Source organism: Petaurus breviceps, unplaced genomic scaffold (genome assembly GCF_028583685.1).
Source record: "Petaurus breviceps papuanus isolate PSGF00001 unplaced genomic scaffold, PetGlider_PUasm1.0 90895, whole genome shotgun sequence".
NCBI lineage: Eukaryota > Metazoa > Chordata > Mammalia > Diprotodontia > Petauridae > Petaurus > Petaurus breviceps.
Genome location: NW_027187372.1, coordinates 22,637,579 through 22,664,987, shown reverse-complemented (window position 1 = coordinate 22,664,987; position 27,409 = coordinate 22,637,579). Strand labels below are relative to the sequence as shown.

General features: G+C 37.1%; 1 protein-coding gene across 4 annotated transcripts in view; it reads right to left on the bottom strand.

Annotated features, from left to right (window-relative positions):
* The window catches only part of NEK7 (NIMA related kinase 7), a 233,458-nt gene that overhangs the window by 118,582 nt on the left and 87,467 nt on the right, over positions 1-27,409 (bottom strand). For all 4 annotated transcript variants that reach the window (XM_069074499.1, XM_069074497.1, XM_069074496.1 and 1 more), the window contains one exon: positions 9,168-9,308. In XM_069074499.1, coding sequence (XP_068930600.1) covers positions 9,168-9,308 — 141 coding nt within the window. The remainder of the gene's footprint in view (positions 1-9,167; positions 9,309-27,409) is intronic.

The following is a 27,409-nucleotide window of genomic DNA, read 5'->3' as shown; positions in this document are numbered from 1 at the left end:
TGGTATTTCGAACCTGGGAAGTTGCCTTTGCTTGGTATTACATTACAGTTGTACATGTATAGTTACACAAAACATTTCTATAGTAGATATACTGTGAAAGATTGACTATATCCCCCCCCCCATCCTATCCCACACCTCACTTGTTCTATTTTCTACTTTGACACTATCCCTTTTCAAAATTATGTGCTTCTAACTACCCTCTCCCTCAATCTGCCCTCCTTTCTATCATCCCCCCTCTTATCATCTTCCTCCCTACTTTCCTGTAGGGTAAGATACCCAATTGAGTGTGTATGTTATTCCCTCCTTAAGCCAAATTCAGTGAGAGTAAGGTTGATCCATTCCCTTTTGCCTTCCTGTTCTTCCCCTCCATTGAAACAGTTTTCCCTTACTTCTTTTAGATGAGATAATTTACCCTATTCTGTCTCTCCCTATCTCCTCTCATTATATTCCTCTCTCACCTCTTAATTTTATTTTTTAAATATCATGGCTTTCCATTCAATTGATCCTGTGCTCTCTGTCTATGTATACCTGTACACATATATACACACAATTACATATGTATACATATGCACATATACCCTCCTATATAGACATATATATGTATGTATACACATATATACATTTATAATCCCTTCAACTATCCTCATACTGAGAAAAGTATCTTAAGTTACAATTATCGTTTTTCCATATAGGAATATAAATAGTTCAACTTTGATAAGTTCCTTATGATTTCTTTTCCCTGTTTACCTTTTCAGCTTCTCTTGTTTCTTGTATTTGAATGCCAAATTTTCTATTGAACTCTGCTTTTTTCATCAAGAATACTTGAAAGTTGGGGTGGCTAGGTGGCACAATGGATAGAGCACTAGCCCTGGAGTCAGGAGGACCTGCATTCAAATCCAGCCTCAGATACTTAACACTTACTAGCTGTGCGACCTTGGGCAAGTCACTTAACCCCAACTGCCCTGCCCTCCTCCATCCAAAAAACAAAAAAAAGAATGCTTGAAAGTCCTATATTTCATCAAATGACCATATTTTCCCCTGAAACATGATACTCAGATTTGCTGGGTAGGTGATTCTTGGTTTTAATCCTAGCTCCTTTGATCTCCAGAATATCATATTCCAAGCCCTTTGATCCCTTAATGTAGAAGCCACTAGGTCTTGTGTCATCCTGATTGTGTTTCTACAATATTCAAATTGTTTCTTCTTGGCTGCTTCTAATATTTTCTCCTTGACCTGGGAACTCTGGAATTTGGCTATAATATTCCTAGGAGCTTTCTTTTGGAATCTTTTACAAGAGGTGATCAGTGAATTATTTCAATGTCTATTTTGCCCTCTAGTTCTAAAATATCAGGACAATTTTCCTTGAGAATTTCTTGAAAGGTGTTATCTAGGCTCTTTTTATGATCATGGCTTTCAGGTAGTCCAGTAATTTTAAAATTATCTCTCCTGGATATATTTTCTAGGTCAGTGCTTTTTCCAGTGAGATATTTCACATTGCCCTCTATTTTTTCATTGCTTTGGATCTGTTTTATAGTATCTTGATTTCTCATAAAGTCATTAGCTTCCAGTTGCTCCAATCTAATTCTGAAGGAATTATTCTCTTCAGTGAGCTGTTGAAATTCTTTTTCCATCTGGAAAATTCAGTTTTTTAAGGCATTCTGCTCCTCATTGCCTTTTTGGGCCTCTTTTGCCATTTGAGTTAGTCTATTTTTTAAGGTGTTGTTTTCTTCAGTCAGGTTGTTGACTCACTTTTCATGATTTTCTTGCATCATTCTCATTTCTCTTCCCAATTTTTCCTTCACTTTTCTTACTTGGTTTTCAAAATCCTTCTTGAGCTCTTCTATGGCCTGTAACCAGTTCATATTTTTCTTGGAAGCTTTTGTTGCAGAAGTTCTGACTGTGTTGTCTTCCTACCATTCCATGCTTTGATCCTTTTTGTCCCCAAAAAAGGAATCTAAGGTTTGACTACTGTGCTTGCTTTGCTTCCTTTGCTTGCTCATGTTGCCACTCAATTATTTGACTTTGAGCTTTTTGCCACAGTATAACTCTGCTTCCAGAGAAGAGAGCTTTGTCCCACTTTGCTGGGGTTTTTCACAGCTGTTGGAGCTATTAGTTGGGTGCCCTGTCTGAAGCCTCTACAAGCTCAGACACCTGGTCACACACCTAGAAACTCCACCCAAGAAAGCTATCCAGATCCAAGCAGGTTAAAGCAAGAGCAACTACCCCTCTAAATGGTCGCTTGGTCCCCCTACAATCTGCAAGACAGGAGCTCTGAAGCAGCCATGCACAGCTTCTCACGTTCTCACCCTGGGGACAGAGGCCGGACTGCACTCTTGGTATCCCTGTACCCTCAAAGTCCACACTGACCTTTTACTTTGCTTTTGGCATTTATGGGTTGATAATTCTGGGAACCGCTACACTGCTGGTGATCCACTCTCCCAAAGTCCCTCTAGCCGCAGCTGGTCAGGGCCGCCCTGGGGCTAAAACCACAGGCTCACACTGGGCTGGGCTTCCAGAATGCTGTGATGGACCCTTTCTGTCCCCCTGATGGGCTGCCTTCAGTGGGAGATTTGTTTCTAACTGTCACTTTGTGGGTTCTGTAACTCTGAAATTTGTTTAGTCATATTTTATAGGTATTTGAGGTAGTTATGGGGGAGCTCATAGAGTTTTCCTGCTTCTACACCGCCATCTTGTCTCTGCCCCCCCCCACTATTTTCTACTAGCACAATAGTATTCCATCACAACTGTATATCACAAATAGTTCAACCATTCCCCAGTTGATGGACATTCCCTCAATTTCCAATTCTTTGTCACTAAAAAAAAAGAGTTTCTGTAAGTGTTGTTGTATATATATATATATGTATAGGTCTTTTTTCCTTTTTTCTTTGATCTCTTTGACTCCCTTGTTTTGCAGAAAGAACTATATGGGTGAAACACTTCATGTACTGTCAGTGATGTGTACGCTACTTTTGACGAATTTTTTCTCTTCTTTAAAAAATTCTTTATTATGAGTTATAGTTTGATGGATAGGAAAATGAAGAGTGTAGGCAGAAATTAAGGAAATGTAAAAACAAAAGCTGTGGCAAGTCACAGTTTTCTGTGCCCTATTTTTCTCATCTGCAAAATGAGGAGATTGGACTCAATAACTTGTAAAGTGTGACTTCTAACTCTGATTTTATGATCCTTGACCATTTTCTAAAGAACTTTAGCCAAAGTAAAATAGTCACCATAGCAAAGAAGAAAATAGCAGAGAAATTGCCTTACTCAGAAATTATCTAATTTCCTTAGTAGAGAGACATTACAGGTAAGGGCAACACTGGCATGGAGTACATGTTTATTCAGAAAATAAGAAAGAAGGATAAGAAGCCTCACAAAGTAAACAACACAAGTAAGGAGAAAACTAATCTATGCTGGGCTTGGATTTCAATCCAATTAAGCCATATGATCCCCAGAAACTGGGAGGAAGACAGTCAGTCAGTCAATAAGCATTCTTTATAAGGCACTCGCAATGGGCAAAGTTCTGAGGATTCAAAAAAAATTAAACATATAAAAATGTAAGACATGGTAACAAATCTATCAAAATCTTGTACCTGATCTGTTTTCATAACCCTAATACTAAAACCATCACATTGAGACCCAAAGAATTCATTACACAATGTGCTATGGAAAGTTAGGAAAATAAAGTCTAGAATAGGAGATGGACCTAAGGACATAAAAAAGAAATCTATACTACTGTCAACACAATATAGAAAGCATATGTCTCATGAAATATTCTTACATTTCAAAGGAATATATTCCAAAAGATTTTAGTACTATCATCCTAAGAAAACATCAGCAACTTCATGTACATATGATTGTTTTCTTACTTTATTCAATAATCATGAATGATAATTAAGACTGATGATGATGATAATGCTTTAAGTTTTGTAAAGTGTTTTCCAAAAATTTCATTTTATTCTCATAACAAAACTAGGAGGTAGGTGCTATTGTTATTCCCACTTTACAGAACCTATAGCAGGCCAAGGTTAAGTGATTTGCCCAGAATCACAATGCAAGTTTCAAATAAGCAGAATTTGAACTCCGGTCTTCCTGACTCCAAGTCTAGCACTCAACCTACCATACTGCCCCACTCCCTCAACAGGAAGAAATATTGAGGCTTTCATAATTTATTTTTTGCATTTGATGATATGTTTACAACTATACAATTGACTATAAATTAGAAAAAGAACTATATGAGTTCACTGTAGCCACTGACTCAGAAGAATAATATACAATCATGAAGACTCTCCTCAAAGGTCAAATCATAAAAATCATTTTTAAAAACTGTATAGAAAAGGCAATTACAGCAGTAGTTTCACAGAGAAAACCCCTAAATACTGCCATGAGTGAGGTATTAAAGGGGAAAAAACACAATGTATAAACTAGTTTCACAAAAGATACAAAGCCTAAGGTACTGATCTAAAGTAATAAGCAATATTTGAAAAAAAAACATAGATAATACATACATACATGCAAGATGTCTGCACTATAAATGGAAGATTAATCTCAGAGGGAAAGTACTAACAGCTGGGTGAACTGGGAAAGACAATTTAAAGAAGGCAGGATTTACACTGAGTATGGAAGAAAACTAGGAGGTAGAGGTGAGAAAGAATATTAGGGCAAAGAGGATAGCCAGTGCAAATTTACAGAGTTGGAGACAGAGTATTCTGTGTGAGGAACAGCAAGCAGGCTAGTGTCATTAGATCACAGTGTACATGGAAGTGTATAAAGTGTAAGACTAGAAGGATAGGAAGGGCTCAGATTATAAGGGTTCTAAATGCCAAACAGGATTTTATATTTTACCTCGGAGGCAATAATAGGCAGTCAATTTATTGAGTTTATTGAGTAGGGAAGCAACATCGTTAGATCTATGCATTAGGAATATCATTTTGGCAGCTCAGCAGAAAACTGACTAGAGTTCGGGAAGATTTAAGACAGTGAAACCAACCAGAATGTTATTGCAATAGTTCAGGCAAGAGGTGGTAAATACCTGTACTAAAGGGTAGTAGATGAGTTAGTGGAGGTACAAGGACATATGCAAGAAACATTGTGAAGGTAAAAATGTCATGATTTGGTAACAGATTGGGAATGTGGGTTGAGTTAAAGTCAAGTGAAGACAATGCTACCAAGGTTGAGATCCTAGGTCAAGGATCAAAAAAATACAGCTGATGGCCAAATCTGACCTGCTGCCTCTTTTTTGTATGGCCTGCAAACTAAAGATGGTTTCTGCCTACTTTTGTATGGCCTGCAAGCTAAGGATGTTTTGTACATCTTTATTACATTTTTTTTAACTTAAGAGTATTTCATTTTTTTCCAACCACATGTAAAGATAGTTTTCAATATTAATGTTTGTAAGATTTTAAGCTCCAAATTTTTCTCCCTCCTTCCACTCCCTCCTGCCTCCCCAGGACAGCAAGCAATCTGATACAGGTTATGTTGTTACAAGTTAAACATATTTCCACATTAGTCATGTTGTTAAAGGTGAAACAGAACAAAAGGAAAAATACAGAAGAATGAAAAAAATTAAAAACAAAAAAAGTAAAAATAGTATGTTTCAGTCTGCATTCAGACTCCATAGTTTTCTCAGGATGTGGTCAGCATTTTCTAGCATGAGTCCCTTGGAACTGTCTTGGATCACTGTACTGCTGAAAAGAGGTAGTCAATCACAGTTGACAATTGTACAATGTTGCTGTTACAGTGTACAATGTTCTTCTAGCTCTGCTCACTTTGCTAAGCATCAGTTCATTTAAGTCTTTACAGGTTTTTCTGAAAACCTCCTGCCCATCATTTCTTACAGAATAGTAGTATTCCATTAATATACCACAACTTGTTCAGTCATTCCCCAAGTGAGAGGCATCTCCTCAATTTCCAATTCTTTGCCACTACAAAAAGAGCTGCTATAAATATTTTTGTACATGTGGGCCCTTTTCCCTTTTTTATCATCTCTTTGGGATACAGACCTAGTAGAGGTATTGTTGGATCAAAGGGCAGAAAGCTCTGTTTGGTTGCCCATTGGGCATGGTTCCAAATATCCCCCCAGAATGGCTGGATCATTTCACACCTCTACCAACAACGCACCAGTGTTCCAATTGCCCCACATCTTCTTCAATATTTATCATTTTCCTTTTCCATCATATTAGCCAATCTGATAGGTATGAGGTGGTACATCAGAGTTATTTAATTTGCATCTCTCTAATTAACAGTGAGTTAGACCATTTTTTTCATATAACTATAGATAGCTTTAATTTCTTCAATGGAAAACTACCTGTTCATATCCTTTATCAATTGGGGAATAACTTGTAGTCTATAAATTTGATTCAGTTCTCTATATATTTTAGAAAGCATGACTTTATCAGAAACATCTGGTGTAAAAATTGTTTCCCAGCTTTCTGTTTTCCTTCTAATCTTGGTTTCATTGGTTTTGTTCGTGCAAGAACTTTTTAATTCAATATAATCAAAATTACCCATTTTGAATTTCTTATTACATTTATTTAAAAATGTACAAACCATCCTTAGCTTGAGGACTACACAAAAAGAGGTAAGTGGGCTGCATCTGGCCCAAAAGTCATAGTTTACTAACCCCTTTCCTAGGTAACTAACAGGATGGTAATGCCTTCAACAGCATTAGCAAAATTAGGAAGAAGGGAAAGTCTGGAGAAACGATAAGCTTTTAGAAGCAAAGGGAGATATCCATCAACTAGGGAATGACTGAACAAGTTGTGATATATGAATATAAAGGAAAGTTATCATGTTGGAAAAAATGAGGGAAGAGATAAGTTTAAGAAATCCTGGGCAAAATGAAATGATTCATAGTGAAGTGCGCAGAACCAGTGGAACAATGTATACAAGGTCATAACACATTAACTCTTATGAATATGATGACCAACCATGTATGTCATGTATGTATATCTAGGAATCATATGCTGAGAGATAATAATTGAACACATAGGAATTAATGAGATCACCAAGTAAGATAGGAGACAAGAAAAAGGAGAAAACAGCGAAGAACTAGGCTTGGGAACACTCACGGTTAGCTGGCATGACCTGGATAAAGATTCATCAAAGGACACTGAGAAGGAGCTTTAGACAGGTAAAAGGAGAACCTAAAGAAAGCAATGTCATGAAAACATAGAGAAGAGTTAACATCCAGGAGAAGGTGGCAATCAGCATTGTCCAGTGCAGTAAACAGGTCAAGAAGGATGAGGATTAAGACAAGGTCACTAAATTTGACAATTAAGAAAACATTAAATGCTGGTGAGAAATTTCAGTTGAATGGAGAAACTGGAAGATACACTACAGAGTATTCAGAAGAGAGTGAGAGTATAGGAATTGAGGCATCTGATACACAAAGTTTTCTCAAGGCATTCAGCAAAGAGGGGGAGGAGAGATAAAGAATGATAATTACAAACAAATAAGGGCTTTTTTTTTTTAAGATGTGGGGGAAACATGGAGTATGTGGGCAGCAGAGAAGGAGCCAGTAGAGAGAGAAATTGAAGTTGAAAGAGATTATAGTGGAGGCAATCAGATGCAAAAGACAGGAGAAGTTGGGATTGATGGTACATGTGGAGTGGTTTGCCTTGGCAAGGAAAAGCGTCACCTCTTCATATGAGATGGAGTGAAAGAGACAGTGAGGGAAGATGCCCTAGTGATATGAAATGAGAAGGAGGTTAGAAGGAGCTCTTTATGAATGGACTCAATTTTTTTAAATCAAAGAATGAAGAAGGGACGTCAGCTGAGAGGGGAAGGAGTGGATACCATTGGAGACTTGATGTAGAATGAAAAGGTGCTACTGTAAAGTGGATAGCAAATCAATTCTAGAAATAGTAAAAGATTTCCTTGTTGTAATGAGAGACTAGTTGAGATTACATAATAAAAATTTGTAGTAAACTGTTCTTATTCACTGATGGCATCATCAAAAATTACATCAAATCCTAGAATACTATATTGAAATTCTTATTAATATCAGAGATTAATCATCCACACTTGAAAACAAACTACATTTTTTTTAAATGGTCCTTATTCTTAGATTAGACTGTGGCATACAACTGATTGAGAAGTCCATCAAATTAGGCTATGAGTGTGTGTGTATGGCGAGGTGTTGTATTGCATGTGACTAATAAATTAGGTCCAGGAACTGGGGAAATGACACTTGAAAAACTGTGAGGTGAGGTGATTTCAATGATCCCAAAAAGCTTGCTTAAACTAAAGCCCATATTCTGAAAACTGCAATAGTTTCCTAGTATCATTATATGACCATAAATCATGGCATAAGATGATCTCAGAAGAAGAGGGGAACAAGAGTTTATGAAGTGTCTACTATGTTGTAGGCATTGTGCTTAGTGCTTTACAAATATCTCATTTAAGATGAAATGAGAATAATTGAAATGATAAGTCAAAAGACCATTAATGTAAAGACATAGAATAAGTTCAAGTAGGCTGCTACATGTTGCCAATTAAGATTTAAGCAGAAGAAACAATGTAAATGATATGAGGATATATATAACCAAAAACAGAACTAGAACACTCTATATGTAAGTAGATGTACAAATAAACAAGTAAACCAAAAAACAAAAAAGAACTAGAACAATCACATAATGAGAATGACAAAAAAAAAAAAAAAAGACAGTCAGCCAAGGTAATACCTTAATGCCCTGAGAGACAAGAAAAATAAGAAGCTAGCTTCTCATCTATCAAGAAATTCTTAATGGAAGATTTATTTAAGAAAAAAAAAACATGCAGAAGATCTATAAAGCATGAAGGGGCTACACTCTACAAGGGCAATAGTATACATAGCAAAGAAACTGGGGTTCTATCAAAGTATCAGTATGCCATTTCATATTTTTTCAACATTCCAACTTCAATACCATTCCAAACTATTCCAAAAAAGCTAGACTTTAATTATCTTAAATTTTTATTTTTATTCTGAATTTGCCAACCATCAAAAATGGGCATTTGCATATACATTATAAAATGGAATAAAGGACTGCACATGAAATTAAAGGTCTACTATGTATATCTTGCTTTTCTTTTTAAGTATATATTAAGTTCAAGCCAGAGCTTTCAAAGTTTATACTTCAATTCTTATTCACATGTAATAAGTTTATATTAATATAGAAAAATGTTCTTACCTGCACCTTTTTTAATGCCACTGGTACTGCATCCAAGAGACAGGCTGCTCTGTAAACTTCACTGAACTGTCCACGGCCAATCTTCTTTTCTATTCGAAAGTTGGCTAATGTATTATAGCCCATATCAGGTCGCAAGGCCTTCTGTAATTTTGTTTAAAAAGTGGAAAAAGGAAAATTCAATGTTATAGCCTCATATTCAAAGGATATAAAACAATTTTATCCCATATAATACTGAAAAATGTATAAATTACCTAATCCAATATTTTATTAAATGTAGGAATTCCCTCTATGAGATACCTGATAAATAACCATCAAGCTCCTACATGAACATCTCTAGTTGACTACTGTGCAAGGAAGGTCTTATTTCATTTGGGGGTAATTGTATTGGATGTTTCATCCTTATACTCAAATACTCAAAAATCTCTAATCTCACTGATTTAAAAGTTCCCTTCAAATACACTGATCATTGCCCATCCACACCCACCCATCCTGTGTATCTCTTATCCATATTTTCCAAAAAGTTTAACACAAGTTAATTCAAGATTCTGCAGTCTGCTCCCAGTATCACTAAGGCACAAGTGAAACACTCTGGTTGTCCACCTGTCATTCTTTGCTTTTGGCACATGATCAACCCATTTTTTCCTGAAATAAATTTGATAATTTTCTTTATTCCCATTCTTCTTCAAAATTCCTTTTGCCTGTTACAGCTAACCACATGATAACCACTCCATTGCCCTCTGTATGATAGCAGAGATTTTCTGAGGAAGTGGTGTTCTAGATCTTGTTTCCATACAGCAACACTAGTAAATATAGTTACCATTGAAAATAAGAGTCTTTGTTTTCTAGGGAAGTTTAGCATCAGTAAAAGAGATTTATAATTTCCTCAGAACAACCTAGTCTATTTTCCTTTTCAACTCTGGACTTAGTTAATTGTCCATCTGTTCAGTCTGTCCCAAATAATCATCATGTTGGACAGTATGTATAGGATGGCTATCCAAACACATGCTGAAATCTAGAAATTAAGATTATGATTATAAACTTAATTTTTCTGGTAAAGATGGACTGACCAAATTCTTCAAATTATTATAGATCTATTCAATAATAATAATAATAATAATAACAGTTTAACATTTACATAGCACCTACTACCATATATTCCAGGAACTGTGCTAAGTGCTTTACAAATATTTTCTTATTTGATTCTCACAACAACCCAGGATGGCAGATTCTACTGTTATCTCTATTTTTCAGATGAAGAAAATGAGGTCAGCAGATGTTAAGGGATTTGTCTAAGGTCACACAGCTAGTAAGTGTCTGAGGTTGAATTTGAATTCAGGTCCTCCTGACTCTAAGTCCAGTATTCTAGTCACTTTGCCACTCACTTGCCCCAAAGAGGGTCTGCAGTGTCTTGGAGCTTGATGTAATCTCTAAAAAAAAGAAGCATCTGGAGGACATCACCATTAAAGAATCCTTTCTTGATCTAGACTCTGCATTGTATCTCTGCCAAGTGATGATATCTTTAGTGAGTAGATAGCTCCCTGTTTTGGGGGAGCTAGGCGCCACCATGGATAGAGTATTAGCCCTGGAGTCAGAAGGACCAGAGTTCAAATCTAGCTTCAGACCCTTAATAGTTATGTGACTCTGAACAAGTCACTTAACCCAGTATCTCTGCCAAGAAAACCCCAAATGGGGTCACAAAGAGTAAAAAACTATTCTAAATAACTTAACAAAAAGTGCCCTGTTTTATACCTTACTTCATGTTTATCAGATGGCCATTGAACAGTTAATTCTATTATTAGATATTCCAAAGAATTTTAAAACTCTTGATTATGGAAAGGAGAATCCATATTATAAAAGAGCCTGTAAGGAAGTATTTTGTCTGAATTCAAAAATTTTTTCCTTATGAATTAAAAAAAAAATCACAAAGGGACCTTATTTTTCTTTATCTTTCAGTTAACTCTTTGCAAAAGTCTGCTTGTACCTTCCAAAACTCACATATATTTGGTCCAGTCTGGCTGTTTTCCATCTCTTTGCTCTCTCTAGCACTTTAGGAACTGTGACATCAAAGTTCAAATGTTATGATTCTGCTATCACTGATAAAGAAAATTTATGAAGTAGTTTTTGCAAATATTTTCCATTTTCCCTCCATTTGTAGTCTTCTTTCCATTTTTGGAAATGGATGAATGCCCTTGGAATGACTTTGATTAGTTGAATAACTTCAATTCAATAAACATTTATTAAGAGCCTACTATGTTCCAGGCACTATACTAAGCACTAGGGATACAAAAAGAGGCAAAAGATACCCCCCTTGCCTTCAAGGAACTTACTATCTAATGGGGAAAGACAACACATAAGCAAATATATACAAACTATATATAGTATAAAAAGGAAATAATTAACAGAGGGAAGGCATTGTAATTAAGAAGGATTGGGGAAGGCTTCCTGTAGGAGATAGGGTTTTGGTCAATGGAAGCTGAGGAGGTTAGTAATCCAAATGGAGAAGGGAGAAAATTTTAGGCATCGGGGACAGCCAGAGAGAATGCCTGGAGCTGAGATAGAGTATCTTGTTCATGGGAACTGTGAGGAAATCAGTGTTGCTGAACCATAAAGTAATTGTTAGGGCCTGGAGTCAGGAAGATATGAGTCCAAATCTGACCTCAGACACTAGCTGTGTGACCCCAAGCAAGTCGCTTAACCCCTAGCTGCCTCAGTTCCTCATCTGTAAAAAATAGGGACACACTGGAGAAAGGAATGGCAAATGTCTCCCATATCTTTTCCAAGAAAATTCCATAGACAATGTTGATGAGGTTAGGTAACTAGAGTCTGACAGGACTGAATCACTGAACAATAACAGCGACAACAAAAAAGGTGTAAGATAGGAAGGGGCTATGTTATAAAGGGATTTGAATGCCAAACACAGCATTTTGAATCTGTTCCTAGAGACACTGAAGGAAGCCACTGAAGTTTACTGAGTAGGGGGAGTGACAGGATTAGACTTGCATTTTATGAAAATCACTTTAGTGGTTGAATGGACGATGGATTAGAGCAGAGAAGAGACTTGAGACAGGCAGGACCACCCCCCCACACACACACACACACAAACCTCCCAACCTACTGGCAGGTCAAAAAAGAAAGGAAACTTTCAGGAAAATATTGCAAAGGTGAAACAGCAGACCTTAGCAACAGCTTGGAAATGGGGGATGGAATATGAGAGACAGTGAGGTATCTTGGATGGCTCCTAGGTTGTGAGCCTGAGGGACTACTAGGAGGATGGTGTTACTTTCTACAGTAACAGGAAAGGTAAAGATAACAAGTTTGAAAATACTGAGCTTCAGATGTCTAAGGGACATCCAGTTCAAGACGTCAGAAAAGCAGTTGGAGATGTGAAACTACAGGTCAGCAGAGACTGGGGAAGAAAAGACAGATTTGAGAATCATCAGCATAGAGATGGTAATTAAATCTATGGGAGCTGATAAGCTCACCAAGTAAAGAGGGAGTACAGAAGAGGATCCAAGACAGAACCAGTTAGAGAGCCTGATCTGTGGAGGTGGATCAAGCAAAGGAGACAGAGGAGGAACAGTCAGATTGGTAGAAGAAAACCAGGAGAAAGCAGTGTTCCAAAAGCCTAGATAAAGCAGAGCATCAAGGCAAAAGTGATCAACAATGCTGAAGGCTGCAGAGTGGTAAAGGAGAATGAGGACTGAGAAAGAGCCATTGGATTTGACAACTAAGAAATCACTAGTAACTCTGGAGATAAGTTTCAGTGGAATGATAAGGTTGAAAGTCACATTTTAAGGGGTTAAGAAGAGAAAGTAGAAGGGGCGGCTAGGTGGCGCAGTGAGTAAAGCGCCAGCCCTGGAGTCAGGAGGACCCGATTTTGGTTCCGGCCTGAGACACTTAACACCCCCACAAAAATACTAGCCATGTAACCTTGGGCAAGTTACTTAACCTCAAATGCCCTCCAAAAAAAAAAGGCAAAAAAAAAAAAAAAAAGTAGAGGGTTTTTCAGTCAAGATGGTGGAGTAAAAGCAGGAACTTGCTTCAGCTCCTGCTCCAACCACCTCCAATATCTGTAAAAAAAAAATTACTCTAAACAAATTTTAGAGCAACAGAATCCACAAAGCGACAGAGAGAAACAAATCTCCTGCTGAAGGCAGCCTGGCAGGGAGAAAGGAAGGGTCTATCACACAAGGCTGGGAGCTAAGTGCAGTCCCACATGAGCCATGACAGCTCAGACTCATGGCCCAGACCAGCCAAAGCAGACTTCAGGAGACGGAATAACCAGTAGCTATGGCAGTTTCCAGACTTCTCAACCCATAAACGCCAAAGAGAAAGTAAAAGGTCAGGAGGGACTGTTGGAATGGGGTGAGAGAAGAGCATGGTCCTGTCTCTGCCTCTGGGGCGAGAGGTGGCAGCAGTACACTGCAGCTACTGCCACATGGCTGCCTCCAGAGCTAATAGCCTGCAGATCATAGGAAGACCAAGTAACCATTCAGAGGGTAATTGTTCTTCCTTTGACCTGCTTGGACCTGGGTCAAAGTCTTGGGTGGTAGTCCTAGGGTGAGGAACACTAATGTGCCAGAGCTTGTGGTGGCTGTAGAGAGGGTGCCCTCCTCAAAGCTCTGACAACACTCTGACAACAACTGCTAAAACCCCAGCAATCTGGGACATAGCTCTCTCCACTCTGGAAGCAGAGCTCTACAATGGCAAAGAGATCAAAAGTCAAGCAATTGACTGGCAAGATGAGCAAACAGAGGAAGTGCAATCAGACCACAGAATTGGGGGGGGGGGAAAGGGGGGGACAAAAAGCATCAAAACATGGAAACAGAAGAAGACAACAAAGACAAAACTCCTGCATCAAAAGCTTCCAAGAAAAATATGAATTGGTTGTAGGCCATGGAGGAGCTCAAGAAGGGTTTTGAAAATCAAGTAAGAAATGTGGAGGAAAAATTGGGAAGAGAAATGAGAATGATACAAGAAAATCATAAAAAGCGAGGTAACAGCCTGACTGAAGAAAATAACACCTTAAAAAAAAGACTAACTCAAATGGCAAAAGAAGCCCAAAAAGCTAATGAGAAGAATGCCTTTAAAAGCCAAATTTGACAGATGTAAAAGTAATTTCAAAAACTCACCAAAAAGAATAATTCCTTCAAAATTAGACTGGAGCAAATGGAAGCTAATGACTTTATGAGAAACTGAGATACTATAAAACAGATCCAAACAAATGAAAAAAATAAAAGGCAATGCAAAATATCTAATTGGAAAAACCAATGACCTGGGAAACATATCCAGGAGAGAAAATCTAAAAATTATTGGACTACCTGAAAGCCATGATAAAAAAAAAAGAGCCTAGAAATGAACCTTCAAGAAATTCTCAAGGAATATTGTCCTGATATTCTAGAAGCAGAGGTCAAAATAGAAATTGAAAGAATTTACCAATCATCTCCTGAAAAAGACCCCAAAAAGAAAACTAGGAATATTATAGCCAAATTCCAGAGTTCCCAGGTCAAGGAGAAAATATTGCAAATTGTCAGGAAGAAATAATTTGAGTACTGTGGAAACACAATCAGAATAACACAACATCTAGCAGCTTCTACATTAAGGGATTAAAGGATTTGTAATATGATATTCCAGAGGTCAAAGGAGCTAGGATTAAAACCAAGAATCACATACCCAGCAAAAGTGAATATAATGCTTCAGGGGAAAATATGGTCATTCAATGAAATAGAGGATTTTCAAGCATTCTTGATGAAAAAAAACAGCTGAACAGAAAAACTGACTTTCAAATACAAGAAGCATGAGAAGGTAAGCAGGAAAAAGAAATCATAAGGAACTTATTAAAGTCGGACTATTTACATTCCTACATAGAAAAATGATAATTGCTAACTCATGAGACTTTTCTCAGTATGAGGATAGTTGAAGGGAATATACATGTATATATGTATACATTCATATATATGTATGTATGTATAGGAGGGTGTATGTGTGTATAAATATATATGTGTATATATGTATACATAGAGGGCACAGGATGAGTTTAATATGAAGGGATGATAGCTAAAAAATAAAATTAAGAGGTGAGAGAGGAATATATTGGGAGAAGGAGAAAGGGAGAGAGAGAATAGGGTAAATTATCTCATATAAAAGAGGAATGAAAAAATTGTTACAATAGAAGGGAAAACCAGGAAGGTAAAAGGAAATGGGTCAACCTTATTCTCATTGAATCTGGCTTAAGATGGGAATAACATACACATTCAATTGGGTATCTTACCCTAGAAGAAAGTAGCGAGGAAGGGGATAAGAGGAGGGATGATAGAAGGAAGGACAGAATGGGGGAGAGGGTAGTTAGAAGCAAACACTTTTGAAAAGGGACAGGGTCAAAGTAGAAAATAGAATAAGTGGGGGGCGGGATAGGATGGAGCGAAATATAGTTAGTCTTTCACAATATAACTACTATGGAAACATTTTGTGTGCTTTTCTTCCCAGTGGGGTAAGGAGGGAAGAAGGGAAAGAATCTGGAAATCTGGAATCTGGAAGTTTAAAAAAAAAAAGTTTAAAAAAATTGTTGAGTTTTTTTTTTTACTTGCAACTGGGAAATAAGACATACAGACACTGTGATATAGAAATCCATCTTTCCCTACTAGAAAGTTAGGGGAGAATGGGGGAGGATATAAGAAAGAACAGAGTGGGGGAAGGAGTATTTAGTAGGCTAGCTATCTTGGGGGAGGGGGGAAGGGAAAGATGGGGAGAAAATTTGTAACTCAAAATCTTGTGGAAATGAATGCTGAAAACTAAAAATATATGAACTGGAAAAAAAATAAAATAAAGTAGAGAAAGTAGAGGCAATATTGTAGCTGGAGGAGTTCAGCCACAAAAGGGCAGAAGATAACCAGGATAACAATTAGCAGGGATGGAAATTTCAAGTGAGGTTTTTGTTTTTGTTTTTTCCAGGATGGGCAAGAAATAAGCATGGTTATAGGTAGTAGGAAAGGAGCCAGCAGGGAGATACTGAAAATGAGTGACAGAGTGAGGATGACAAAGTAGGCAATTTGTTGGAGAAAACAGGACAGAATCCGATCACTTGTCCTGGTAGTAAAGGGGTTAACTTCAGTAAAGAGTAAGGCCACCACGTCATATGAGACAATGGTGAAGGAAGGAACAGTGGCAGAAGGCACTGGGGATGAGTAGAGTTGAAGAGATAGTTCATGGCAAATGGCCTCATTTTTTTTTCTTTTAAATATGAGGCAAGGTTCTCAGTGGAGAGTGAGGGGAGGGTAAATCATGGAAAATTTGAGGATGGATGAAAAGGCTCAGAAGAGCCACTGTGGAGAGTGGTATAGTGACTTGATAAGGGAGATACTATAGGATTGCCTAGGAGCAGTGAGGACCCAATTGAGACTGTGTAACAAAAATTTACAGGGGACTCAGTCAGAATAGATGCACAATTTTCTCCCTTTGTTCAAAAGCACATGTGTAGGAATGAAAGCAATAAATGGTGGGAGTGATTCAAGGCTGACGTTTGGCTGGGCAACACTGGCAAAATAAGGGGGCAGGGATTCAAGAGAAAAGGATGGTATAGTTAAATTGGTTCACCAAGGGTCATTTTCTTTATACTTACTCTACCCACTCTGCTTTATGAGATGATATTGCTCATAATCATCATTCAACCTTGCTAAAATATAAGCTTAACTTCTGTTAGTCTTAGTTTCCTCAACTATAAAATGGGAATAATAATAGCTTCTGTCTCCCAGGGTAGGAGATACTTATAAAACTATATGCAAACCTTAAAGCACTATATGTTGTCAAATCAGAGTAGAAGTAATAGTAAAAATTGTTTCATTCTTTGTATTTATATACCCTGCCTGTACCTAGCAAGCACATCTAGCACTATGTAGGTGCTTAAGCCTTCAACCTCTTGGTTGATTCTTTGAAAGATTTTACACAAGATGTTATAGTTTAACATCCAGTAATACCTGTGGCAGCTATCTCTATACATTTGGCAAGTGAGATATTTTCTGATGAAAGTGCTCTTTGAGCTCTTTTGGTCTCGTTAATGCAGCAATTACCTTATATTATTTTAACTTCTGGATGAATATATTATAGTCAGTGTTGATGTCATTTTTATCCATTTTCCATTTTTAATAACTTATTGAAATAGTCCAAGCTTAAATCTTTTTAAGTGTATGTCATATCTTTTTCTCACTCATATTCTTTCTTCTTGTTTCTCACAAATTCTGGTCTACTGTGATGATCTGACTATACACCAGCAGGTGATGCATGGATAAGTCTCATGTCAATAAGCCAAAATGTAATCAGCTTCAATCTTGGAGGTATTTGCTTGGCACTTGCCATATCCAGTGCCTACCATTTTTTTTTTTTGGAAAAACAAAATTATTTATGCTATAGAGCCATAAGTCTTCAGCATTTCCAATTTTTCTTTTCCCACCATTGCATTTAAATCAAGTATCAGAGTATATACCGATTTGATTTGGAGAGTGTTGTCAAGTACTTCACAGACATTCTCCACTACTTTGTGGTCAGCAACCAAAGTCAGTTCATAAGTGCAATTATTTTCATATTGATCTTTTTTGCAAATTCTTATCTTTAATAATGTTATATGTACAATTCTTCTTCATGTTACAGACATCTGCTTCCCTATAAATTCTATTCATTAGTCCTATTTCTTTAGTATGGAAGTATAATAATACATAATTCAACTTCATCTTCAACATGGAATATCTCTCTAATCTTCTCTTTAACAGAATGAACATACCCAGTTTTTTTTTCAACCATTCCATATAATATCTGGTTCCCAAATCTTTAATTATCCTAATCACACTCTTCTAGATATGGTCAATTTTTGTAGTGTCCTTCCTAAAATGTCACACTGAGAACTAAGTTCAACATAAAAGATGTAATCTGATCAGTGCCTAGAAAATTTGCACTTATCCTACTCTTGATCTGGATAATAACCTTTGACTAATATACCCTATGGTTGCATTTATTTCACTAGCAACCATACCACAGTGTTGGCCCAGATTAAGTTTATAGTCAACTGAAATTCCTAGGTCTTTTATCACATTCTAACATGAATTTGATGCCTCCTCTAGACTAAATTTATATAGATGAAATCTGAATTGAAGAGCAAGAGTTTATACTTGTCCTTATTAAATTATGTATTTTAAGTTTGTGCCTATTGTTCCCAACTTAATGAAATACTCAAGGGGAGGGGGAGGGTTTCAAATTTAATACAAACATCAAGAGTGGTAGTCAAAAGTAATCATTATTTACTACTTCTTTAATGGTTTTCTTCCTTTGAGAGTTCAAAGCATAAGAAAACAATAAAATATTCTTCCTTGAAAATGAATATAAGTACAAAAAAATCTGAAAAATGTTTAGGCATGTATTCAAATATCCCTGAATATTAATTCAAATTTATTTCAAAAAGAATCAGGTCAATATTACTGGGGGCCTGAATTGCAGAATTTTAATCTCAAAGCCAGTATTTTGTTATGTTTTATACCTAGTCACTCAATTGTGTCCTCCTCCTCAAGACCCTGTGGACTGTAACACACCAACACTGTCTATGGGGGTTTTCTTGGAAAAGATAGTGGAGTGGTTTGCCATTTCCTTTTCCAGTGGAATGGAGCAAACAGAAGTTAAGTGATTCATCCAGAGTCACACATCAAGTAACTGTATGAAGCTGAATTGGAACTCAGGTCTTTCTGACTCCAGGCAAGTCACACAGCAAGTAACTGTGTGAAGCTGAATTGGAACTCAGGTCTTTCTGACTCCAGGCAAGTCACACAGCAAGTAACTGTATGAAGCTGAATTTGAACTCAGGTCTTTCTGACTCCAGGCCTAGCACTCTATCCATTGAGCCAACCAGCTCCATCCATTGAGTGAATATTAAGTATATAGCAGCTAGTTAACACTTGTTGAATTTAACTGCAAATCATAAGAAAAGAGTTATGATATATGACTTCATTTGGCATCAGGGATATATAAATATGATGCGTTCTAACAAATATTAAAATACTTAATCATACTGCTTACTTTCATAGAGTGAAAGAGTAGCTCTGGGGAACTCCTGAGTGAAAAACTCCCTCTACTAACACAGATCAGTGCTTTCTTTGCAACTTAGAATCTTTAAGAGCTACCTAGGACACTGAGAGGTTAAGTGATTAGTACATGCTCACAGACTGTATGTGTCACAGGCAGGATTTAAACCCAAGTCTTACTGACTCTGAAGCCAACTCCCTACCTATTATTTCTCTACACTGCCTTGTAAGATGTTCACAAACATTTTATCTTCTATGTCACACTTTATAACTTGGCAGAAAATAATAATACAGAAATAAGGTAAGCATAAAGACAATATATTGAAAATGTCTTTTGTTTAAAACAGACTTAAAGGTATTAAGATAGATTGCTAATGAATTCCACTACAACAAGCTACTATTTATTTAATAAAGAGGAATCCACAAATAACAGTAACATTTCAGGTACAATATTTACTACATGTGTTTTCACAACTATTACTCATGCTTGTGAAATTTTTAAAGTTTACAATAAATTAGATTAAGTAAAGGGTGAATTTTCAAAACCCACTTTAACCATTAAAAGAAATTAAGTATTTCAAAATTTGGCAAACTAGACCAATAGCTTCAGAGGCTACATCTTACTCAACAAGATAAACATAGAAGCAATGACATCCTTTCACATGCCAAATACTCACAACTTAAAGACATTCTTTCTATTGTGACTTGTCAATTTAAAAAACAAAATATAGCTCTCAAATAATTTATATAGGTCCCATATAGTTTCAATATGAATTGAGAATTATCTACTGTCTGTACAATAACTTGACAAATACTAGCATGAACTACTAAAGCAGTGTGACAACCACATGCTGAGAGCAAAGTCTCACTAATGTGTTTTGGCATTCAGGTTTGTAATCACACATTTACATATGCAATGACCTACATTTGCATGTCAGATCACACACTGTCTTGGTTTATTAAGACTGGGCACCTCCCTGTGTTTGGCGGCCAGAGTGGCCAGAGAGGGCCAGAAGGCGGTATTTTTTGGCAGTTGAGGGATGAACTGCCACCAAGGATTAGGTTGATATGGCCTGAGCATTAGACACTTCATTAGACATAATCTGTTTAACAGTGGGCAGTGTATGTAAACTTCACAGCCCATTTGCGGCACCTTTTCCCCCCCCATAGCCTTTCTTCAAGGGGCAGTGTGGATGAGTGACAGCTTGTCTCATCTGCTCCCTTGTTCTGTCACACAATTTAGATGTGGAGAGATGACATGAGAAGTAGCATAGCTGCACATCCTCAACTACTACCAGGCCTATCTACCACACTGTTTAAAAAAAAAAAAAAACCTTGTATAGGGTAAGGGTCTCCCTTAGTTTGAAACCATCAGAGAGGTGCTACAAACATTTTAACAATGATTACATTAAGCTTTATGTAATGGAGTATTTGATTCTGAAGATTAGTTTATATACAAGGACTCTGTTGAACTTTTAAAGCTGATAAAATCCCTAATCAATTTAGAAAAACTTAGAAAGAAACCATAAATGTGTGATTTTCTATTTATAAATAATTTCAAGTTTCAAGTGTTTTTTTAAACTTCTCACAAACAACATTTCACTATAACAGACAGAATAAAGTATGGAAATAGTCAAACTCTAAAGGTGCCGATTATAAACCAAATAATATCACTAAATTTGAATTCCTTTCTCTTTTCAGTATGGCTTATACGGTACCTAGACTATTCTCTTGAACAGGAAAATCTAATAGGAAATTTGTTCTTTTACTAAAATAGATTTTTCTTAGACTGGATGTGTATTTACCTTTATTTTTATAGATAAAGACAGCCTGCTGTAGGAGATGAAGGACTAGGCATGACCTGAGTTTGAGTTCTACCTTTGGCTAGGTATGTGGCCACAGACAAGTCCCTTAATATCTCTGAGTCTCAGTTTCCTCAACTAAAAAAGGGAAATAATACTACTTGTAGAATATAACTTACAAGTTACTTGTGAAGCTATAATGAAATAACATACATAATATGCTTTGCAAAACTTAAAGCATTACATACACATCATTATCATTGTTACTATATTCTCACTACTTAAAGTATTTCAGTTTTCAGTTATTAGTAACTAGGCATAATGCAAGGAGAGTGAGAGTTAACAGAAGAAGAAGCATGTTGTTTGGGATCAAGAGACCAAATAATCTTATTCTAGTATAGAAGAAAAGAAGGAAAAAAGGAAGGGAGGAAAGGAGAGAGGGAGAGAGGGAGGGAAGGAAAGGAAAGTTGGTTTCAACCCAAGGAAGATACACTGCATAAACTTTTTTTTTTTTAACAGTTGCAGGTTTTTTTGCACTGAATATGATGACTTTATTGACTGTACATTATATAGGAGTTTATGATTCTCTCTTCAACTTATAAGTATACCTGAGGTAAACACTGTGTGTAGGTTGTGAGACCCCTCAGTACAGGGGAAGATATGAGGGATGTGAGCTCCCCAATGGTGGAACTTCTCTTTTCGCTGCGAATGAAGATCCATGGCTTTCTATTTAGACCATGAGGTCTACAAACCAGGAAATCAATTTGACAAAATGGTCATCAAGGGCAATATCAGTACCAGCATCAAAGAAGGAGAGTGAGTGCTATTAGTCACAAGACACAATCTGGTTGGGCTACATATGTAGCCCAAGATGACCTTCAAAGAGGTGGTCTTCTACTCCCAGGGGCACACCACTTTGATGCTGGTCTTAGTGCAGATATTTGACTGGCTTTGTCTTATTGCAGTTCAGAAATCCTGACCTCAAACAATCTACCAACTTTAGCCTCCCCCAGTGAAAGAATCCATTTCTTGGGGGCAGCTAGGTGGTGCAATGAATAGAGCACCAGCCCTGGAGTCAGGAGGACCTGAGTTCAAATCCAACCTCAGACACTTAAGACAAAAACTAGCTGTGTGACCTTGGGCAAGTCACTTAACCCAAACTGCCCAACCTTCCCCCCTCCAAAATGCAAAAAAAAAAAATCCATTTCTTTTTTTTAATTATTTATTTTTACTTTTCAACACTCACTTCCATTAGTTTTAAATTTTCTCCCCCTCATGGCCCCCTCCATCCACAAGACAGCTTGCAATATGATATGGACTCTACATAGATATTCCTATTAAACACATTTTCACATTAGTCATATCGCACAGAAGAATTATAACAAATGGGAAAAACTATGAGAAAGAAAAAATAACAAAATCAAAACAAAAAAAGAAAACAGTATGCTTCATTCTGCATTCCAACTCCATAGTTCTTTCTCTGGATGTGGTTGGCATTTTCCATCATGTGTCCTTTGGAATTGTTTTAGGTCCTTGCATTGCTGAGAAGGGCTAAGCTTATCAAAATCACTCATCGCACACTGTGGCTATTATTGTGTACAATGTTCTGCTTCTGCTCCCCTCACTCAGCATTAGTTCATTTAAGTCTTTCCAGGTTTCTCTGAAGTCTGCCAATGAAGTTCATCATTTCTTATAGCATAATAATACTCCATTACATTCATATACCACAACTTGTTTAGCCATTCCCCAATTGATAGGCATCCCCTCGATTTCTAGTTCTTAGACATCACAAAAAGACATGCTATATATATTTTCATACATGTGGGTCCTTTTCCCATTTTTATGATCTCTTTGGGATACAGTCCTAGAAGTGGTATTGCTGGATCAAAGGGTATACACATTTTTATAACCCTTTGGGCATAGTTCCAAATTGCTCTCCAGAATGATTAGATCAGCTCACAGCTCCACCAACAATTAATTGATTTTCCAACTTTCTCACATCTCCAACATTTATCATTTTCCTGTTTTGCCATGTTAGCCAATCAGATAGGTGTGATGTGGTTCCTCAGAGTTGTACTGATTTGCATCTCTCTAATCAATAGTTTTTTAGAGCATTTTTCATATGACTATAGATAGCTTTAATTTCTTCCTCTGAAAACTGCCTGTTAATATCTTTTGACCATTTATCAACTGGGTGATGATTTGTAGAAAAAATTCATTTCTGATCACAACTTTATGCATACTCTTTCCCTTTATATGGACAATGCTGAGGGATTCACTGCCTTTTGTTATAGTATCAATAGCCAGGAATGTCACTATGACATTGTATTTGAGAGAAGGATAAAAAAATGTCAGTAGTGACAGGTAGTATTTGCTGGCACATTATTCCAGATTTTCTTCCAGTCAGTTGTCAATATTTATTGAACACGCTAAGGATGCAAAACACTCTCAAACTGTGAAAATAAACTGCTTTTTCATTTCACTGTGATTAGCTACATGGGGAGCTAGATTAATGACTGGTCTGTTACACAGGAAAGAGGGTGCTACTTCTGAGCACACTTATTCCCTCAGAGAAATCCTAGCAAATGGCAGAAAGGAAAGCATAATGTCTAAAGATTTACAAGATAAGGCTATGAGTTCTGATAATAAATTCCAATCTAGTAGTTGTAGACCATTACCAAAGAATGCTGAAGATTCTGTGCTTTCAGAAATCCAACATGATACTTAAACAAGTCTCTCAAATTTGTCCCAACCAGGTTTTAGTGTTAAACTTCACTGTCCACTTCCTTTACCTGCAAAATGGGCTTTTAAGAAACAAATTCATGTGTAAAAAACATGGAAGAAATAATTAAAAGCCCAATAAATTAATCTGTTTATATGAAGAAGGTGGTGGTTAATCATAAGAACAATAATAATTTCTTAGAAGAGATCAATCTGACTACCTTAAAATGCATTTTTATATTCTTGCTCTAATCCAGTTTGACTAGAGGATAGAATGAGTGAAGAAGAAGACTGTGAGATAATGAAGGACAGAGCCAGACTGTGGAAAGTCTAAAACTTCAAGGTGAGAAGACTGTATCTGATCCTACAGACTATGGAACTTTTGAGAAAAGGACTGACATGTTCAGAGCAGTGTATTAAAAAGTTGAGTTGTACAGCTGAGTTGAGATAGATTGGAGTAGAAGAAAACATGGAAGCAGGAAAATCAATTAGGAGGTTTTTCAAGTTGTCCCAATAAGAGGTAAATGAAAACTTTAGCTGAGGTGATGGCTATGTAATAGAAGAAAGGAGATGGACTTAAGGGATAGATTCGAAGCATAATCAATTGACTATCAAAAGTCAGAGAGGGAAGAGCTGAGATCATCAAGGTTATAAACCAAGATTTTAAAGTTTATAAATTTTCCTAACTGCTTAATCTAACCACCCTTCCCAAAATTACCCAGGTCACCAAGGCTATAAAGCTGGATGATTAGGAAAGATAGTTCCTTGAACCCAAGGGGATATCTTCTGCCTCTATGCATATGTGCAAGCTTATTCAGATTATTACCTTTGAAATAAAATTGTTAATAAACATAGCAAAGGCTTATGTTTATTTATATATAAACAAACTATGGGCTTAAAATGCATTCCTTTCTCATCTCTACATTTCAAAATCCTTATGTGTGCCTTCAACACTCACCTCAGATGCCAATGCCTCTGTGAAGTCTTAATTTACCTTCCTCCACTGCTAGTGCTCTTCTTCTCCTAAAGTTTCTTAGAGAACTGTCTGATCTCCCCCTTGCCCTGTCTCTTTCCTTTTAATCTCTTTACCTAGAGGTAGCTAGGTGGCACAGTGGATAAAGCATTGGGCCTGGATTCAAAAAGAACTGAGTTCAAAGTAGCCGCATACACTTAAGAGCTATATGATGCTGTACATGTAACTTAACCTCTCTTTCTTTGTCTCAGTTTTCTCAACTGTAAAATACATTACTTAACTTGAAGAGTTGTTGTGAGGATGAAAATGAGATAATATCTGTAAAGTACTTAGCACAGTGCCTGACACATAGCATGTACTATATAAATGCTTACAACATAAGCATTTACCTTATAACACCTTACCTCATAACACATTAATTCCTTCTAGTAGAATATAAATTGTTTGACTATGGGTGTTTTATTTTTTGTCTTTCTTTCATCAGATTTCAGCCTAGAGCCCTGTTTATAGCAGGTGCTTAATAAATGTTTTTTAATTGAATTGAATTATGGCCACAATTGAGAAATCAAATTCTAGCAACCTGAGTCATTCATACGATATCATAAGGATTCTACAGCATTAACTCATCAACAAGTTAATCTGAAGGAGTTCATATTAATTAGGACTAAATTCTACATTTATTTTTCTTATTCTATTAACCCCAAGTGTTTTTGAAAAGTAGATTAAAATTTCATTGGGGGGGGGGGGGGGGGGAGTAAAGATGGCGGAGCTGAAAAAAGACCTCTGAGCAGCTCCAGCTTCCATCTTCCCCAATTAATGTAAAAGGGTACTCTGGACAAACTTTGTAGCTATAGAACCCACAAAATGACACAGAGAAGCTAACCTCCTGCTGAGGATAACCCGGCAGGCCAGCAGGAATCAGCCAGCACAATGCTCTGGGAGCGAATCCCAGCCCCACTGGAGATTTTAGCTCTAGGGCAGGCCTGACCAGCCACCCATCAAAGGGACTCCAGATCACCAGCAGCAGAATTATCAACACAGAGATGCTAAGGACAAAGTCAGTGCAGTGTGGACTTTGGGACGCAGTAGTTGGGAGTGCATCGGCTTTTGACCCCAGGGCGAGAAGCTGGTGAGGAGCCGTGGCTGTGTAGCCACCCCCACTTAGCAGCTTCAGCTCCTAGCCTGCAGAGTGTAGGAGAATCAAGCACCAGTCTGAGGGGTAATTTCTCTTGCTTTCACCTGCTTGGATCTGAATTGTGGTCTAGAGTGGAGATCCTGGGGTGTGTGTCCAGCTTACCAGAGCAGGTGGAGGCTTTAGAGACGGCACCCAGCTAATACCTCTAGCAGCTGAGAAAACCCCAGCGTTTGGTACAAAGCTCCCCTGTGTGGTAGCAGATTCTTACTGTGGCAAACAGCCCAAAAGTCAAGTAACTGAGTGGCAACATGACTAGGCAAAGGAAGCAAAGCAAACAGAAGAGCCCAAAATTAGACTCCTATTTAGGGGCAAAAAGGATCAAAGCATGGAACAGGAAGAAAACAGTGAAGTCAGAACTCCTGCACCAAAAGCTTCCAAGAAAAATACGAGCTGGTTACAGGCCACAGAGGACCTTAAGAAGCAAAAAAGAGAAGTGGAGGAAAAATTGGGAAGAGAAATGAGAATGATGCAAGAAAACTGTGAAATGAGAGACAACAGCCTGACTGAGGAAAATCACACCTTAAAAAATAGACTAACTCAAATGGCAAAAGAGGCTCAAAAAGGCAATGAGGAGAAGAATGCCTTAAAAAGCTGAATTTGCCAGATGGAAAAAGAATCTCAAAAGCTCACTGAGGAGAATCATTCCTTCAGAATTGGACTGGAGAAAATGGAAGCTAATAACTTTATGAGAAATCAAGATGCTGTTAAACAGATCCAAACAAATGAAAGAATAGAAAGCAATGTGAAATATCTCATGGGAAAAACCACTGACCTGGAAAATAGATCCTGGAGAGATAATTTAAAAATTACTAGACTACCTGAAAGCCATGATCAAAAAAAGAACCTAGAAATCATCCTCCAAGAAATTCTGAAGGAAAACTGCCCTGATGTTTTAGAATCAGAGGGCAAAAAAAAAAAGAGGTTGAAAAAATTGACTGATCACCTCCTGAAAAAGATCCCAAAAAGAAAACTCCTAGGAATATTATAGCCGGGTTCTGAAATTCCCAGATCAAGGAGACAATATTACAAGCAGCCAGGAAGAAACAATTTGAATATTATGGAAACCCAATCAGGATAACCCAGGATCTGGCAGCTTCTACAATGAGGGACTGAAGGGCTTGGGATATGAAATTCCGGAGGTCAAAAGAGCTGGGATTAAAACCAACAATCGCCTACCCAGCAAAACTGAGTATCATGTTTCAGGGGAAAATACGGTCATTTAGTGGAATAGAGGACTTTCAAGCATTCTTGATGAAAAAACCAGAGTTGAATAGAAAATTTGACCTTCAGATACAAAAAGCAAGAGAAGCATAAGAAGGTAAACAGGGAAAAGAAATCATAAGGAACTCATCAAAGTTGAACTATTAACATTCCTACATGGAAAAACAGTAATTGTAACTGATGAAACTTTTCTCAATATGAAAATAGTTGAAAGGAATAGAAATATATATATATATATATATATATATATATATATATATATATATATA